At 43.8% G+C, this 18,783-nt stretch overlaps 1 protein-coding gene across 9 annotated transcripts in view; it reads left to right on the top strand.

Moving 5' to 3' along the window:
• The first annotated feature begins 1,323 nt into the window (after positions 1-1,323).
• TLE4 (TLE family member 4, transcriptional corepressor) overlaps positions 1,324-18,783 on the top strand; it is a 142,104-nt gene continuing 124,644 nt past the window's right edge. For 5 of the 9 annotated variants that reach the window (XM_025891703.2, XM_025891702.2, XM_025891705.2 and 2 more), the window contains exons 1-4: positions 1,324-2,229; positions 3,101-3,198; positions 4,286-4,349; positions 5,525-5,569. In XM_025891703.2, the coding sequence (XP_025747488.1) occupies positions 2,185-2,229; positions 3,101-3,198; positions 4,286-4,349; positions 5,525-5,569 (252 nt within the window). In that variant the 5' untranslated portion in view covers positions 1,324-2,184. Of the gene's footprint in view, positions 2,230-2,663; positions 2,785-3,100; positions 3,199-4,285; positions 4,350-5,524; positions 5,570-18,783 lie in introns of those variants that run through there. The other 4 variants (XM_025891704.2, XM_025891706.2, XM_025891699.2 and 1 more) reach the window with 2 other exon arrangements.

Below are 18,783 nucleotides of genomic sequence, written 5' to 3'. Positions count from 1 at the left end.
AGTCTTCTTGCTTCCGATCCCGGGGAAAGGAGCATCTCAGGGGCGCCGGGGCGTTTTCTACCCTGTGCCTGCGTCAGGTACCTCGTTGACACTTGTCCTAGTGCGGGACCGACAGTCTGCGGAGTGCGGGTGGCCTCCTCGACAAAGTTTCTTTGGGAATTGGGCGACTCCTGTCCCCGGGCCTCCAGCCCCACCCCGAGACTCCACGGTTACGCCCCCGCGGCCCCCGAGGGGAGCGACTTGGGGTGCTTCGTTGCACAGTTGCTTGGGGAAACCGGCCCCACTTCGGGGTTAAACGGCAGTCACAGCCCCCTCGGGGCTCGGAGGAGCGCCTTCCCCACCCGCAACCCCGGCCCCCAGCCGGGGTAAGCGTCTCGCAGCTCAGTCTCCTGCTCTAAACAAGAACAGGGGCCCGAGTCCGCGTTCACACGGAAAATTATGCCGGCTCCAGCGGCGCGTAAAATTGATGTGAACCGAACGAAGTGGGATCGGCGTGATCCTCCCTCTCTTGTCTCAACAGGGGTTTCGGCGCGTTACACAAGGCCGAGCTTGTCTCTTTAAGGAGACATTGGACCCTAATTAGTCCGCATTCCTGGCGCGGCCGAGGAGCAAAGGGGCCGAGGGTGTTTGGGTTGGAGGGGGGCGGGGGGGAGGACGAGACTCGGAAGGAGATCTCCTGACCAGCCTCCAGTCTTACCGCCCCCTCCACCTTCTTTATTTTGCCGCCACCACCGCCACCAACACCCAGTTCTGAAGATGCAGCCAGGGCAGCAGCAGCAGCAGCAGCAGCAGCAGCAGCCGCCACCGCTTCTCCCCGGCCCACGTTACTTTGATTGACAGCTGAACAAATGTTTCCCCGGTTCGAACGCTCGCGCTAAGGAACGTCAGCCAAGCCGAAGCTCCGCCTTGGGCGGGCCATCTCCGCTCCGCCTCCGCTAACCCCATCCCGTCCCGTTCATTGGTCCGAACCGCGGACGACGCCCGGCCCCCACGTGGGCTCCAGCCCGGCCAGCTCCTCCCCTCTGGCTCGCCATTTGTCAGCAGTGAAATGATGGGCAGTAACACAGAACGGCGATTAATGTTCAGCCATCTCTGATTGGTTGCTGGAGACGCCTACCGCGCCGAGGGTGGGCGGGGCGCTTGAGGAGGGCCCCAGAGCGGTCGCGTGGCGGGCCGGTGATTGTAGTCAATCTGGCTGAATCCTCGACCGCGGTCGCTGGGGGTGGACTACATCTCCCGGGATGCTCCGCGGTCCCTCCACGGACGTTTGTGAATATGTATCAGAATGTTAATGATTAGCTGCTGCTAAATTTGGTCAAAGAAGTCACCTACACAGAGCGTGTTGTTAGAGCTGTTCTGAGCGGGTGTTTGGGCTGTTGGCTGCTTTCTTCCCCCTCTCTCACACACTTGTATATTATTTTGAGGTGGTGTTCGCAGAGTTTGAAAGGAGAGAGAATTAAAAAAAAAAGCCGCAAGCGTTTCACTCTCTTTTATTTTTATAATCCCCTTCAATTTGGGGTTAAAAAAAAGACAAGAAAACAGGAAGGAAGAAAAATAAGGAAATGAGATGTGGTAAAAGAAGCTAAAAGGTGCCTTTTAAAAGATCGTTGCTGTGAAGTGAAAAATTCTCCAGAGAAACCAAAAAGCACCGCCGAGACCTCTTCCGAACCAAAGGAGTTTGTGTTTGCTTTTAGGAAAAGAAGAGAGAGATCATTCATTCGGAGGAATAACAACCAATTAAAAGACAAATAAAAAAAAGTTTGGAGTGGGACGAGCGAACGGGCGGGCGGCGCTGCCGGCGGGCGCTGGTGCGCGGAGCTCGCACTTTCCCGGCCCGGGGGAGCGGCGCGGCGGCGGCGCTGGGCTCGGCGGGCGCGCCTCAGAGGAGCGAACGTCGGAGCGTTGCCGCGGGAGACGCGCGCCGGAGAATGCCCGCGGCGGGCCAGTGACGCCCGCAAGGAATGCCGAGCGGCCCGGCCGCCCGCACCCAGCCGCCGCCGCCGCCGCCGCCGCGCGTTCCTGCAGCCCGCGTCACGCGAGACCCGGCGGGGGCCGGGACCGCCCGAGCCGCCCCTCGGACCCGGCCGGCCGCCTCTGCCGCCGCCTCCTCCACCTCCTCCTCGGGGCCATTAAAGCCAATGAGCCGCGCGCCTCTGCCCAGCGCAGCCAACTAAATCGGTTTGGATGATTCGCGACCTGAGCAAGATGTACCCGCAGACCAGACACCCGGTGAGTGCGGGCGGCGGGGCGCGAGCTTGCCGAGCGCGGGGGGATTCCCCGCGTCGCCCCCCGCGCGCCGAGTTGTGTCTGGGGCCGGAGGGGCGGGGAGGGCCGCCCGCGCCCCGCGGCCCGCTCGGGGAGCTGCCTGCGGTCACCCTCCCACCCCCCGGCGCGGTGGCTCTCTCGGAGGGGGTGCGGAGAGGCAGTTGAGTTGTAGCCATTTTCTTATTGTTGTCTTTGAAGCCCCTGGAAGCCGCGCCGAGCCGTTCCCGTCCCCGCGCCGCGACTCCTCGAGCGGGGCGGGGGGGGGGGGCGGCGAGCGATGGAGGAGGCGCGACTCCGCGCCGGGGCGGGGAGGGCGCCCTCGGCGGCGGCGCGGCTGGTCCGGCTGCGGCTCGGGAGTGCGGGGCGCCGGCCCCTCGCGCCGCGGGCCCCAGGGACGCGCGAGCGAGCCCGCCAGCCGGCCGCGGACGGTGGCGGCCGCGTTTCCCGCCCCCTCCCCCGACCTGACCGCGGCCAGACGCCATGGCGCGAGTCCCCCCGACGGGCCAGTTTCGATTCCGGGTGGGGAGGGAGTGGGCGCGGCGCGCCGGCCCCCGGGCGTCCGCGGCTGGCGGGGGAGCGGAGCGGGGTCTCGAGCCCGCAGGGTCCGGGGCGGGCCAGGGAACGCGGGGGCCGGGGGCCACCCCAAAACCAGCCCCTGCCGGGCTGTGCGGCGAGGCTGGGGGGGGGGCGCTAGATGAGAGTTTTAATCGCTCTTTGCCTGCCTGCCTGCGCGGTGACCCCCCCGCCCCCCGCTAACGCCGCGTGGTATGTTTTCTCCATCTCCCTGCCTCGCCTGTGATGTGGGCTAATTAAATATTTTATTGTTGTTCTTTAGGCACCGCATCAGCCTGCTCAACCCTTTAAATTTACAATTTCCGAGTCCTGTGATCGGATTAAGGAAGAGTTTCAGTTTTTACAGGCTCAATACCACAGGTAACGATATTGACTTTAGCTGATCCTGTTTGCTTAGCCCTTGTCCCCCCCCCCCACATAGACACACCCCCCCCCCCTTTTTTTGGCCGCCACAAAGGTGATATTATCATTTTTACTTGTGGGCAGAAAGGGCAAGTCAAGGCCTCTTTTCCTTAGGCAGGTGTAAAGAAATTAAGTATTCTTTCCTTCTGTAAATTAAAAAGGAGGCAGAACAATCGAAACTGGGGAGACTTGGAAAATGCTGAGCCAAACTTTCGATATTGATTTATTGGGGCCAGGAGAATGGAAGGTTGGGAAGATTCTGGGGCCTTTTGACTTCCTTGGTTCTTTATTACTCTGGGCTTGATTCCGTCTCACTTTTTTCTGCCGTTCCGCTGAAATACCATGAGCTGAGAGCCCTGGGAAGTCGCAAGTGAGCGATTTCATTACTTTTATGCTGAAAAATGTTTTCTTCTTACAGGCGATCGTTAGACTTAGAGTGCCTTTGAAATATTTTTCTTTCTCTGGCTTTCTAATGACGTGTAATTCTTATTTCTTAAATGCGAGAACCAAAACGAGCCACTGAACCCGATCCACACTTTGCCCCTGGGTGGTGGTATTCAACTTGTCTCTGTTTTGGAGGGAACAAATAAGACATCATTCATAAGACATTCATAAGACATGCTTGATTCATATTTTCGTTAATCTCTTTGTGGAACATTCAAAAAAAACTCCCTTGTGACATTTTAGGGGATTTAAATTTGTGCTTGGGTTATTGATGTTTATTTTCTTTTTCTTCTTTCATGAAATGAATTTAGCGAATGTTTATTTCTGGATGCGGTTCCGGAATTAAACTGGCTAGAGGATTTTTTTTTTTTTTTCCCTTAAACAAAACCCCCAGATTTGATCCTCATTGAAAGGACAAGTCCAGGCTGGTTCCAGTCACCCCTTTCTCTCCCACCACCTCTCCTTCAATAATGAGGTGCAATTTAAGATAGTTGATTTGGCGTTTTGTAGGTGATGATTTAGAGGAGGGAATGTCTATTTACATTTGAAGAATGTAAGTCAAGGTCTGCATTGTACTTAGATTTCATTATGTCTTGAACAGCCTGAAGCTGGAATGTGAGAAACTCGCCAGTGAGAAGACAGAGATGCAGCGGCATTATGTCATGGTAAGAAAACTGTCACAGATTCAAAGTGCCTATTAGTTTAAGATACCAAAAGCAAGGATACGTTCAGATTGCTGGAGGCTGCAGGATAGATCCCAGGCACAGCGTGCCAGTGCAGTTGGGGTTGTGGGAATGTGATCATTAGCAACCTGTAATTCCAGGATGTTATAACTTGCCTCTGACAACCAGCTTTGATTTGAATTTTCAGAAAGTTAAGCTGTGTGGGGTATGATCCTCTGTGCTTTGTTTTTATAGATTGGGAAAAAGAAAAAAGAACCTCATTTATGTTTTGTTGAGAGTCACAAGCAAAATGTTTTTGCGCTAGTGGTTTTCTTTGTTGTTTTATTGCTCTTGTTTCAAACAGTCTTAACCAATTTCTTTGTATGCAGTAAAAATTTTAAGGTTTCATTTTTTTTTTTTTTAGAGAATGATGGATATCAAAAGACACCAGATATCTTTTCAAAATTTTCCCGCTTTTTATGTTACGTGTGTGTGTGTGTGTGTGTGTGTGTGTGTGCATGTGTTCTGTGTGTTTTCAATTTCTGTGGTGTTACATTGGTTTGAGGAGCGTTGTCGTCTCCTGTATAACCGATCTGTTCTGCCAGAATTTCTGTAATGACAGTTACACTACACGTCCAAAAAAAATCAGATCTGCTTTTTCAGAAGTCTTACCAAGCATGTTTTTATGCTTGTTCATAAAGGCTCCAGAGTAACTCATTCATTTCCTATCAAGCCTTTTTCTTTATGAGCAGTACACTAAAAATGAGAAACGGAACTCTGAAGTAGCATCACCTTTCTGAATAGTTCTTTCAAAGCATCAGTATTTCTATGAGACACTTGCCATTAACTTGCCCGCTGTGCCTAGGAATTAGAGTCCATATGGTACTAAATTTTCATCAGGTCTTTTTGATTCATCTGCTTGTGATGTATAAAGACAGCTGGAGATGTTAAGAATGCTACGTGTGAACTTGATTTTCTTAGTTTTGTGAGTTACTCAGAGTCTGTGTCTTAGGGTGGCTGCTAGTTTATTAAGCTAAGTGTTTCTCCTTAGCATAGGTATTGTGGATATTTTGCTTTAGGTGAGGCTTTTGTTTGTTTTAAGCATACTTGGGGCATTTGGAACAAACTAGGGAGACTGATGAAAGGCACGAAATTAATTGCTTTCCCTTCTTTGACAGTATTATGAGATGTCCTATGGGTTGAATATAGAAATGCACAAGCAGGTAAGTTATTTCTTTATAACCATTTGAAATGACAATAATACTGTACACTTTAGAAAGAAAATTGTATGTTTTGCAATTTTATTCTGCATGTTTTTGTGACTTCCTGTATTTTAAAAGACTACTGAAAGAATACTGTCTTTTCAGGTGTTCCTCATCCTTTTTGCATTTTATCCTGATTTTAATCATTTAAAAACATGATTTAAAATGTCTGAATGCATATTAAATTTTGTCCACTTTGAAAAGCAGGATGCTAAATTTTAAAAAATGTCTTGTTTTTCTTTTGAAAGAGTTAATTTATGTATTTCGGGCATTGCAAACTTGTCCTAAGAGAGGGCTTTTCTCAGAAAATATTAAAAAGAGGAACTGTAAATTGTGTGGAATCTTCCTTGGCTTGGTGTGAAAGAATGGATAGAGGGTGAGCTGGGAGGATCACAATGAAATCTGTGGAGCTACAAAGAAATTGATGTAAAATAAAATCCTGGTACCAGTGCCCGGAGGCTACTTAGTTGGGTCTTAACCAGGAACTGTAGCTGTATTTCCAAAAATTTGTACAGGGTAAATCGAGCTTGATAGGAGGGTGTGTGATAAGGTTCAACACTGGGCCTTCACATCTAGTAACTAGTTCAGCCAAAAAAGAAAAAGACAAAACAAAAAAGGTAATGATTAGTCAGAAAGTGTTGAGAGGTATGACTTAAACAGCCTTTTTTTCTTTTTTCCTTCAGGAAACTGAATAAAATTAGTTTGGTTTAAATTTTCTACATAAAAAATAGCATATATATAAAAAATATTGCTTGGCAATAATATTTTATTTTTAGTGATCCCCAAGTGAAAGTGCTTCAGGTCTGTGTCATTAACTATTTCAGAATAGGTGTGTATGTGTTTACCTGTTGAGAGAAGATGAGGGAAAACTTAATGCTTTTCGTTTCTTATTTATACCCGTGGTAGATATGATTACTTTCTAAGTTTAAAACATACAGATTGATCACATAATATTAGGCTTTTACTATTTATGGATTCTTTTCTGGATATACTTAATTACCCACATACTTACAGATAGTAGATCTTTCAAGGGTGACTGTTGCACAGTAAAAGCCATCCGGTAAACAGTATTTGAAAACAGAAAGTTGGAAAAAAATGAGTCGTCACTTATGCTGAGGATTTTTTATTTCAGATACTTATTTTTACTTTATAAGCTATTTAATTATGTCAATATAAACATAGTATAGTTTGCTGCACATTAAAATTAAGTTCTTATTTTGGCATCTTTGCCGTTTCTGTTCAGAATCGTAATGTAAATATCTCCTGCTTAAACAAAAATCCGTTAAACTTAGGTGTGGATTCCCCTTAGCTCTACCTTACAGAAATAAATTACATGAGAGATACTGTTTGTTAATTGTGCTATTACATGTCATTTTAGGTCTGGATCTTGTACATGTGTGTTTTTGTTTGTTTTTTTTTTTTTTGGTCCTCACTCCACCATCCAAGATTAATTAATGTCTTTTTAAAGATTGAGCCAGATGATTAATGTTCTTTTATTTCTCCTCCTGTATCTTATTTACCATAACACTTAGTTTCCAGATCTCTTTATACAGTTTACAGTTCTGAGAGGCACAGAGCTTGTATTTGATTGTATGCGTTTTTTGGGGAGGGGGGGTAGTGTGTGAGATCCCTTAATTTTACACATTTTGTAGCTCTGTAATTCTGTCATTCTCTTGTCCAGGTGGTCTCAAATGCCATCCATTTAAAATTGAGAATGGAGTACATTTTCCCTTTTTTTTTTCTTGCTTTTAAATTCAATCATATCAAGAATCCTGAGGGCAGTTTATCACATTATGAAATACAGACAGCCCTGCAAACCACCTACTTATTATATTTTCTTTCTTTCCCCCCTTAAGCACAGAGGCATATCTGTCTTTATTTGTTTTCCTAGGCAGACAGCCTTGGTTCCTCTTGGCCTCTCTTCCAGATGCACTCGCTGGATACCCTCGTAATGGAAAGGAGCAATAATGCAGGGAAGTTGCCCTGCGGCATAATTGGGCCTAGTTCTCAAGATCGGGTTAGGCTTATTCACTTATTAGATTTGTGTCTCTGAAGGGTTCAAGAGTAGGAGTCCCCGGAGTCCTTGGAAGTACCCTAGTAATTGGTGGCCCTGATATTCGAAACCTTTGTGTATTTTTTGGTTAACGCTCCTGTTCTTCTTGGCTGCTGCCAGCCACAGAGTATTTATTTTTAGAGAAATTTTTCATTGGAACAGAAAATGATGGCTGTGATGGAGTCATGACTCTGTGACTTAGCAAATTGATAAAAGGATAAAAGCACAGAGCAGTGACAAAACAGGTTGGGGGGCCTGGTATTATGGCCCCTCCCCTTTCTGTATGATGTTCATCGTCAGTCACCCTGTGTTGATTCTGATAGAGGACTATAGAGTGAAATCTATGGGGAATTTGTCATTCTGAAATGAAAGCTAATGTAATTAGTACCAATTAAAGTACATTTAGTAAATTGGATTTAATCTTAATTAAGCCTGCATAATGTTGCCAATTTTTAACAATTATGTTTGAGAACATAATTAATTTAAATTTTGGTAACTGAGTAAATAGCATTAGTCTGGTAGAATTAGTTGATTTTTTTTTTTTTTTAAAGGGGAACTCAGTGACATGACGTGGAATTAGAGCATAAAATATGAATCTAATTTCTGGTACTGTTTAGTAGGATCGATAGAGCTGAGCAGAGGAAGCTAGAAAAAAACCCAGAAAAGTTAGAATGGACTGTTCTAGACCATAATGTAAATTAATGCTTCACCACTGTCTTAAGTTCCAACCTGAACATGAAGATGACAAATGGGACATGGTTAGAAATGACATGTTTTATTGTGATGTCTTCATATTGGAATTTTTTTTAAATGAAAGAACATTGGCCTTTATTCCCTAAGGATTTCCCTCAGTGTGGGGTTTTTTGATTTATTTTATTTTATTTTATTTTATTTTTTTTGCTGTTGTTTTGGATGAACAGTAGGCCCATGGTTTAGTTGTTACTTTTTTTGCTGATTGTTCCTTTTTATAAATACAGTGTGACTTCTAAAAGGGTCAGTGACCATGGGCAGAACAGGGTGATGCATGCCGTTGATAACATTGCTAAACGCTGCTCATTCCCATCCTTCACCTGTAATGCTGTAATTAAAGAAGACCTCCTTGATTTAATCTGACAGCGGCAGTTTCCACTTTAAAAAGTGAATATTGGATGTAGATTAGGAACAGTAGGTATGTGAGTTCCACCTATAGGAACTTTAAATGGAGGTGAATATACCACATTTTGAGAAAGTCTCGTGACTTTCTTGTAGTCAGTATTCTGAAGTCTGAAGGTCTTTTTTTTGCTTCTAAAAAAATTTAGCTTAGTATTTGAGTTTTAGAATTAAAAACTTTTGGAAACCTACAACACTTAGAACCTAAAAGAAGTGAATACTACACATTTATATATGCATGTCTGTGCGTGTGTGTGTGTGTATGTGTATGTACATATATGTGTACATCCGTGTGTATGGATGTGTAATTGTTATTATTTTTTAATCAGAGCAGGAAAACTCCTGTTTCACTCCAAGCCATGTAAATTTTATTATGAGACTTGGGCCACAACCATTTGAGTGCTGCTAAAATATTAATTGAATAGAAATGAAAGGGCCTTGCCAACTGATAGGATATCATAATCATAGCCTCTCTGGTCGATGGTAAATGATGATAAATGACATTAGGAACCTTTTAGCAAACTGTAATAACTACAAGGAGGGAAGCAGTATGGATTTGCATTATATCTGATACCCTCTAGTACCAAGTGGATTGCCAATACTGCTTGTTTAGCATTTTCTAAGGGCAATAGGATATTGATTTCTGACTTACAAGGAACAGCTCTATTTTCACCATTGAAAAGTATTGCAGGTTGTTAAGAAGAAATTGACTTGAAGAGGCCGACTGCTGCCCATCATGGAGCAAATAAAGCAAAACTGCCGAAGCATGGTGGAGCAGCGAGACGGGCCCTCAGCAATTTGTTGCTATTAATTTACCATGCTCGACAGCAAATCAATCGGCATCTACTTCATCTGCTGGAGAAAATGCTGTCCAGGGCAGATAAAAGGCTCGGCATGGTACAGAGAATAGACTGGATTGGCCAAAAGGAGGCTGCAGTTAATGTGTAAATAAGTGAAATCAAGGCCACTGTTGCAGAGGAAGCTGTTGTTAATTAGGTTGGTGCTTTTTAGCGAACTATTTTAGAAAGTAGCCTAGGATTTGAAGAGTGAAAAGAGATTTATTGAGGTCGAAGTAATACATGACTGGCATAACATTCCAGCCTTGAGTGGACTTGATTCGAGGGTGCAGTAAATTTATTTGGGGACAGTGCTTGCAATGGAAGTCCATTTGTTTAAAGTTCCGTTTCGACCAGATTTCCCCTAAGAAAACTTACTTTTTTTAAAAGTATTACTAGTTTCTTGCACATCTCCTGTCTTAGACTATAGGCGCTTGGATTTGGAGGATTAGGTGCAGAGAGTAGGTGTTTGAGAATGTCGTGTCCTTACACGATGACTAATTATTTTTTTCGGCAATGGATGATTGAACTCTTGTATGGCAATGAAAGCGAACAATTACCAAAGGTGGGATGTTCTAGCTGAAAGGAATAAACCAGTGAAAGTTTTACTGACAGAATTTTCTGTTGCTGTATAAACATTAGGGAATAGTCTAGAGGGTGGGGAACGGGTGGACACTACTGCCCTGGAAAATCTCAAAGAGATTACGAGTGAAATTTTGATGACTGTGCAAAACCCTCCAGATAACAATCAGAAGAGCATGTGCTTGGGTGGGGGAGGGGCTTTTTGGGCTTTTGTGTGTGTTTTTCATTGAGGCTTAAAGCCACCTCTTCTAATTTAGGATTACTTAGCCTTCAGTAATACTTTACAATTAATATTAACCAAACGGAGGTTATTGGTGGTGGTTTTTTACCCCTGGCCTGTCTGATCTGGACATTTTGGGGTAGGGACCCAGCTTCAGTCCTATTTAGTAGATCTAGATACATGTAGATTTTAAGTTATATTTTCCCCCAAACTCTGAGAGGATCTAGGATTAGGACATTTGATACCAAGTTGGGCAGGACCCAGTGAGCTGTCGTTTTCCTTGTCACAAGTCTTTCAAGAGAAGCAGATCTGTGAGGAGGAAATTTAACCTGTCGGGTATGTGCATTATTAGGAGTGTTTTCTGGATGGCGTGGGTTTCCCCTTTTTCTCTTCTCACATGTCGAGCTCTGAATTTTCTCTTTTTTTGAGGTCTCGTAGAATATCTGAAGATTGTTCACCTAAAGCAGTGATTGTTGAGTGGAATTGGAAATTCCTTTCAGTGGAAGTAAATGTTATTATATATTTGGCATGTGCTTACCACTTACCTGGGCACACTGCCAAAATTCTTTAATTCTCACAATGATCCTAAGAAAGGGATTATGTCCAATCAAAGGGTGATTAAACAGGATCAGATCTGCACAAGGTGATATAGTTATTAGGTAGTGGATTCAGGACTTCAGATGAATTTACCTGAGAGGATGTCTCTTGGGAGATAGGTCTGTCCTGGGTTGGAGATTCAGGCCCCAGTTCGTTCCAGGAATGGGGAGCACCCTTGGGAGGCTGGGATAGGCCTGGGTTTTGTCCTTAAGTCACTGAACTTCGGGCTGATACCCAGATCCCCAGAGTGTCCTTCAGACTGCTTTCAGTGGGTAACAGGGTGAGGGTCCCTTTTGTGCCCGAGTCTCCCACAGATGGGGCGAGGAGAGCTGCCTGCTTATCAAGACTGAGTTTGCTTCCTCCCTGGGCAACCAATTTCTCATTTGTTTACAAACTTGCTCTTCCATTTAACTTTTATCTTTTCCTTGTGGCTTCTAAAACTATGCCTAAAGACAAGGGGCTGTTTGTTAATCACCATCTTGTGGGTTTTTGAAGGGGAAAACAGGGAGGGGAAAATGCGATGTTTTGTGGCCTCTTTGTAGTTCAGAAAGAGGTTCTTAGATGCAGGAAATCACACACAACTCATACTTTTAAATGAAGGCAAATATTTTGCTTTTACTGGTGAAAGGTTTTCTTTGCAGCTTTCAAACAAAGGGATATTTCCTTCTCACTGCCCCTTAATCCCTACTGGATATTGTTTTTTATTTATTTATTTTTTTCAGGCAAAGTTCTTTGTATCTTAAGTAGTAATACCTTTGAGCTGGGTTGGACTCTTGTGTCTTTAGGCGCTGTTGCAGCCTTAGTGGAGTTGAGATGGTGCTGGCAATGGCCATTGTTCTCACAGTCTTCATTTCCCCTTTCCTCGCCTAGAATTGTACTTTTTTTTTCTTTTTGTATTATAGAATAGGTAAAGTTCATTGGGAATGACATGTTTAAAATGTGCACTTAGGAGTTATTTGTGTGTGTGTGTTTAATGACATTTGTACTGCCTTTGACTGGGTAGTCTGGTTTATCACTTCAGGACAGCAGTAATATATTTGATGGTCACGGAGCGAGTGAAGGGGATGTGATTTTTTTTTAGAAGGTTCTTTCCCTTGATCCACCTCCGCTTAGAAAACCACTCCATCAAGGGTTCCACATCCAGTGGTCTTGTGGCTCAGTTATCACTTCTGCAAGCTGGGCTATTGGAGAAAAGCAGGAGACAGCATATTTGGGGTGGGGGGGCAGCTGAGTGTTTGCACTGGTAATGCCAGTTTGTGAGGCTCAGGATTTGACTCGTTCTGCGCTAAGTGTACTGCAGACAGAATTCATGAAATTAATATTGCTCTACTTTGAGCAGGAAGGGCTTCAGAAATTTTAGTTAAAAGCAAAAGTCAGGGTTTTTTTGACTTTGCCTTAGTAACAGCTGTCCGGGGTAGTTGCTTAACAGATGTAAAGAGGGATTTAGCCAGCATTCATCAACGCAGATCTATATACCCTCTCTATTTTCATTGGAACTGACCCAGTGTTTATGCCAAGCTCTTGCTATTTCTCTACCACTGGGCCAGAACTTTCCTCCGAGCTTCATTGTGTAACCTGTGCTCCAGCCAGAGTGTGGATGAATGGCAAGGTGCGGCTTTTCTTAGCTGGATTGTCAGAGAAGCAGAAGAGAAATATTCCTGGATGCCCCTTATGTACTTGGTCTTCTGGTTAGTTGTGCCACTTTGTCATTATTTTTGAGCATTTTTCCCACAGGTGCTTAAGGATTTGTGTTGTGAAGGGAGCTTCTGCATCTCATGGGAAGAAAGGGTGGCTGCTCTCCTGGTGCAGGACGGGGGCTCTGTCCCTAGGCTGGGTGGCGGAGTCTGCTTCGGATCCTGGCGGTGGCCTGGCACTTGCAGCAGTGAAGGCAGCAAGACGAGGGGGAAATGAAGAGGGATATCCGCTTCCTGATTTCTTAGCAAGCGTATTCCACTTACTGTTATTCTAATTAGGATACTGTTACTTTCTGACTATGTTTTCTGCTCCTCTGTGTTTGTGGATTATTTTGGTTAAGGAATTTGAAAATACCAGGAAATAAAACTCTAAAGAATGGTAACTGTAGAAATTACAAGCACAAGTACCCTGTAACACCCTCTCTTTGCAGAGCTTAAGGCATTTTATATGTTCTCTTTAATCTTCCTGCCGTTCCTGTAAAGCAAGTAGCAAGCTTTGGATCCATGTATTTATTTAAATAGCTTCTGTCAGTGGAGTACTCGACAGTTTGCCAAGCAGTGTCATTCCACTGGCCTCCTTGAACAGATGACACTGAGGCTTAAGGGCTTAAGAGACTAGCCCAGTGTCACGGCACAGGAGGATCAGCACGCGGGTGGAGAGCCTAGGGTTCACGCAGGTCGGTGAGCATGCCCGAGGTCGCAGAGCGAGAATCACTGGCAGAAAAGGAAGTAGGCTTCTTGACTTCCCTTCCAGGGCTCTCTTCGTTGCCCATGCTGTTTCCAAACAGCAAATAGTGTGCTTATTCCTGTGATGTTCTTGGCTGTATGCAACATAAGGAGCATGGGGATGCTGTTGGCAGACCAGGGGGTGTTATAGTGTCCTCTTGAGCGAGAGATCTGATCTGGGTGTTTGTGTGTGAGTACAGAGCCTTCCTCTTTTCCTCTGTACCCTTCCAGTGTTTGGGCCCTGCCCAAAGGGAGGCTTAGGATCCACAAACGAAAGTCTGAAGCCTAGATCCACTTTTAGCAAAGTGCTTATTAAAACTGGCTTTTCCTGCATTCCTACTAGAGTATGCTATGCAAACACTATGCTAGATACAACCTTGTTTCTTGCCAGTCTGCCCTGTCCCACTAGAATGTAAGCTTAATGGGAACAGGGGTGTCTCTTCTCTATGGGGTCCCTGGTGCTGAGAACTGTGCCTGTCACACAGAAGGTGGCCATGAAGTACTTGGAGAGGAGGGAATGCTCACGGTCAGATCGAGCTAGCCAAGAATATGCGTGACCTCATATTTTTAAGGGCTAATATTTAGGTTGCGGGATAACAAAAATGGAGTTCCCAAACCTAGTTAGGCCTGTGGTGCCTACTTGTTAAGTTTGTGGAAAAAATGACAGCTGGAAAGGGAAATAGAAGACTGAGCTTGGGGTGCCTTTTGGGAGCGGGTTAAGATGAAGTAGAATGTATGTATTTGAGCGCATGGAATCGGCCTTTTTAAAGATGAAAACGTGAATGCATCCTAACTGAATTTAAAATTCAGTTTGAATATCACTATATTACTAGTCCGCGTTTATCTGAAGAATTCTTTTACTATTAATAAGTCTGTGCACATGTGGTTTGAATGAGTGTGGGGAGAGCCTGATCTTAACACACTGTCGCTTAGCTAACTACCCTCCAGATCAGTAAAAATGCAAGTGTCTAGTGCTTTTCAGGGGACAAGGAACTTGAAAGAGATCTTAGTTTTTTATTAGTGGAGATGGTATGGTGTTATTGAAAGAGTAATAATCATAACAGTAAGTGATTTTAGAGAGCTTATGAGGGTGATATTTCACTTAATCTCACAGTAACCTTATGAGATTATAGTATATTATTATTTTCATTTTCTCTATGAGGAGGAGGCTGAGATACAGAAATTAAATAACTTAGTGAAATAGGTCCTGGGTTTGACTCTGTTTTTAGATCACTGGTATGTTAGATATTTCTGCCATATTCCAAAAGCTATGTTTGGGATACTCTACTACCAGCATATAGACCCTACTATCTCCCCCCAAATAAATGACTGAGTCCAGGGATTCAGATTGTAGTCCTGGCCTTGCCAGTGACCAGCTGTGTGATACTGCTGAGTACTGTAACTTCTCAGGACTATACTTGCCTCAGCCTCAACTAGAGTATATATGGACATCCAGATCCCTGTTAGCTCTTTTGGTCTAAAATGACTCTTTGGTTTTGGTTTCTTATTTTCTGTGACCCACTGATTAGAAATTGAGACTTAATATCGTTTCCTTTTAGCCTTAGAAAGTCTCTTTAAACAGCTCTTCTCAGAGGTTGCTTGCTTGCTTTCAGTACAAAATTAACCTATAAGTTTATATAGTACTTTATATTTTACAAGGTGCTTTCTCATCCATTATTTAAGTCACAATAATGTTGTTAAAGCATTTTCCCTATCTTGTGGGTGAATAAAGTGAGATGTAGATGTTAAATGATTAAGTCCCACAGTTAATTAGTGGATGGTTCAGAATTCACTGATTTATATAATGTTATTCTTACAGGTAATATAAAAATATGTAATATAATACCAGTGTTTCTTTAAAGAGATTTGTTTTGATGCCTTTACTTTGGCATATATATCAGAAAACTTAATCTAAATACAACTTGTGAAATGTGTAACTTATATTGGGATCCAATAATTTTCTACCAGTGTATTAGGGGGAATTTAGTAGTTTGTTACCTGTTAGGTAATTACCTCCTGGGATTAGTTACCCCTCCAGAATCTGTAGATGTCAGTTTCTTTAGCTGAGGTTTACCTCAGGACACTCAGGGTGTAAAGCATGTCTGTAAACTGGCCTACAACGAGCTTGAGATCTTTTTTTTTTTTAAGATTTTATTTATTTATTTGACAGAGAGAGACACAGTGAGAGAGGGAACACAAGCAGGGGGAGTGGGAGAGGGAGAAGCAGGCCTCCTGCGGAGCAGGGAGCCCATGCAGGGCTTGATCCCAGGGCCATGCTTAACAACTGAGCCACCCAGGCGCCCCATGAGCTTGAGATCTTGAGTTCTTGAGTTTCTTGCATTGTCCTGTCAGGGATCCTTTATTTGGGGGAGAGTTTGCACTTCTCAGCTTGGTTTATGGTAAGTTAATCATAAGCAAGTAAAAGAAGGGGACAGTGTTTAATCTTGGCCATTTTGAGTTGATGAATCAAGGACATAGTAGAGATCAGTTTCCTTTACTAAGGCATAAGCTCCGAAAAGGAAGAATGTGTTTTGTTACTTCTGCATCCCTAGCACCTAAAACAGTTTCTGGAACATAGTAGAAGAAATGAATGCTGGAATAGCTAAAGGAAGGGTATCATTTTTCCATTTCATTGCCTTTCTTATATTTGAGTGTCAACCACCTATGTATAAGTTTTATTTCCAAGCTCTTAGAGAGGACTCTCCCTCGGCTTTGTGATGAGCAAAAAAGGCCTAAATAGGCGATAAGAGATTAGGTGTTCTCTTTGCAGTTCTGCCATAGGTCCTTGAGCTGGCGATGGGCTATTTTAAAATTTAGGATTGAATTCATTTCCAGACGATGATTTATTTCTAAGCTATCTTTTAGCTGTAACATCATATGATTTAAAAATTACCAGCATTAGCAAAAGGTAGATTTTTAATTTCATTGCTTGATGCTAGAGATATGCCATTTAAGTTAAGGTTTAGAATCAGTTTTATGTAAGAGGAAATTATGTATATATATAGAAGAACCTGACTGTGAGCAGTATTAGGCTCTTGGAGACAGCTAAAAAAATCCTAATGTTGCCAGTGTTCTGCAACCTAGAACCATGTGCTCTGTTGCTTCTTCCATAGCTACGGCCACATCTTACAAGTCCTTCTCTAGGCTAAGAGCTCATCAGTGACTAGATGGAGTTACAGATTTTCCATATGTGTGTCTGGCAAGTTTTGATGATAATAAGTTAATATTTATTAAGCACCTTCTGTGTACCAGGTGATGCAGTAAGAGCTTCAGATGTATTCATTTGTTTAATGGGTAACCCTTGAGGAAGGGATCTGGTTGTCCTCATTGTGTATGAGGAGACTAACATTAAGAGCAGCTAAGAAATTTGCCAGGGTTTTATAGTTAGTAAGTTGCAGAGTGGGGATTCAAGCCCAGAAGTTGCAGAGTGGGGATTCAAGCCCAGGATTCTGGCTTTGGAGTCCCTGCTCTTGAACCAGGGCCAATACCTGCCTCCTAAATGACCATTTTAATATGGTGGGCTTTTTTTGTTTTGTTTTTATTTTTAAAATGTACCTAGGTGTACTAGTCTGCTGCTGTGTTTTCTGTACACAGGGAGCTTAAGTGTTACAAATAATAAGTGGGTCTCCTTTTGGGTATGTATTTGTATCAGAAAAGTGCCTTTTGAATTCTCAGATCAGCAAATTCTTTGCCCCCTAGTCCTTGTCGAAAAGTGTGGTGTTGGGGGAGTATAACTGAAGCCACATTTTCTCCCGGCCTCCATCCCCTCCACGGGCAATTTGGCTCGGGCTCTGCTTCCCTTCCATGGGCTGTCCAGTTCTGGCTCTACACTTCTTCAACCATATGCAGTGGAAGGAACCCTTTTTTTTTTTTTTTTTAACAAGTAGTAATACCTGTGGTCTCCAGAATGAGTTTCTAATATACAAAACAATTCCTTTTTGTTTTCGTTTTTGTTTGTTTCAGGACTTTTTACTAGCGTAACTGTTGAGTAGAAATAATGGATTAGGGGTAGTTTTTCAGCCAAGGCCACAGGGCCATGCACAAGACCATGAATTGGTTTAGTTATTCAGGTTGAAGAAAAAATAATACAATTTTTCTTCTGAACAAGTGCACTGGGTTAGTGAACCAATCGGTTCATCTTCATTGCAGATTTTCATTGCTGGCTCCTGGTCTGATGACCACAGCCTATGGATATTTTTGTACTTCTGACTAGGAAATCTCTAGAACAGACCCGGTACTTTTTATAACTACATGGGAGTGTCCAGAGAACTAAAAAACTGCCTGCTTAGGAGTAAGAATGGGATGGGGGTCCTTGGCTGGGTTTTAAAGGATCCACATGATCCTTGAACTTCTTTGCAAAATTGTATGCCTTTTTCTGTGGGCAAAGAGTCCGTAAGCACTCACTGATCCAGTGAGGAAATGGGGACCCAAATGAAAGAGTTTGAGAACTACTTGTAGAGCAGTGGTCTCAAGCTGGGGCAAGTCCTTTCTCCCAAAGACAGTTTTGGCAGTGTCTGCAGGTATTTCTGGTTGTCACAACTTAGAGGTGCTACTGGCGTGGAATGCGTAGAGGACAAGAATCAACCTTACCTGGCTTTTCTAGTTAATTCAGTCAGTTTGAGAGAACATGTCAAGTCGACTGTGCTTGTCTTTTTAGGTTTTCTTGTGATGATAAGCAGAGTAGGGTTGGTGGTAGTGGGTCAAGTTCTGAATGGGGATGTTACATGGTCTCCTGTAATCCATCCTTCCTTCCTTCCTTCCGTCCGTCCATCCGTCGTTTCTGAAGGGAGATTTTTTCCATTGAAACTGTTGGACGAGTGGAAATTTTGTGGCCTTAAGTGAGGCCTATTTGTCCTGGCTACCCATTGAGGGTCCCAGAATTAGTCTTAGTCCTCTTGTAGGGAATAGTTGGTCCTTCATCAGCCTTCATTTGTCCATGCTGAACATAGTCATTTCAGCCATTCTCTTGGACACTCATCTGGTTAGTACCAAGATGTATATGATAGACTGGCCCACTTGAGATCTGAACATGACACCTTGGCCTGATCTGCCCCAGCTGAGGGATCAAGGCAGATCTTGTTGTAAATTAGTCCTTCTGTCTTTTCACTTGGTCTCTTGCTGAGGTCAAAGTGCATTGTGCTTGTCTTTGTCTAGTCCTGGTCACACTGTAATAAACGAAATGGAACCCTGAGTTTTCTCAGTAGCCTGTGGGTCTAGAACATGGGTTTATTTTATTTTTGAATGCATGGGCACTGATCCATGAACCTAAGTTTTACTTGTACTTACTCCCCCCCACCCCCTCCCATTCCATTAAGCTG

The sequence above is a fragment of the Callorhinus ursinus genome, unplaced genomic scaffold, assembly GCF_003265705.2.
Source record: "Callorhinus ursinus isolate GAN/ISIS: 27379988/994484 unplaced genomic scaffold, GSC_fseal_2.0 scaffold28, whole genome shotgun sequence".
Classification (NCBI taxonomy): domain Eukaryota; kingdom Metazoa; phylum Chordata; class Mammalia; order Carnivora; family Otariidae; genus Callorhinus; species Callorhinus ursinus.
The sequence above is the reverse complement of the archived record's forward strand: the minus strand, read 5'-3'. Positions and strand labels throughout refer to the sequence as shown.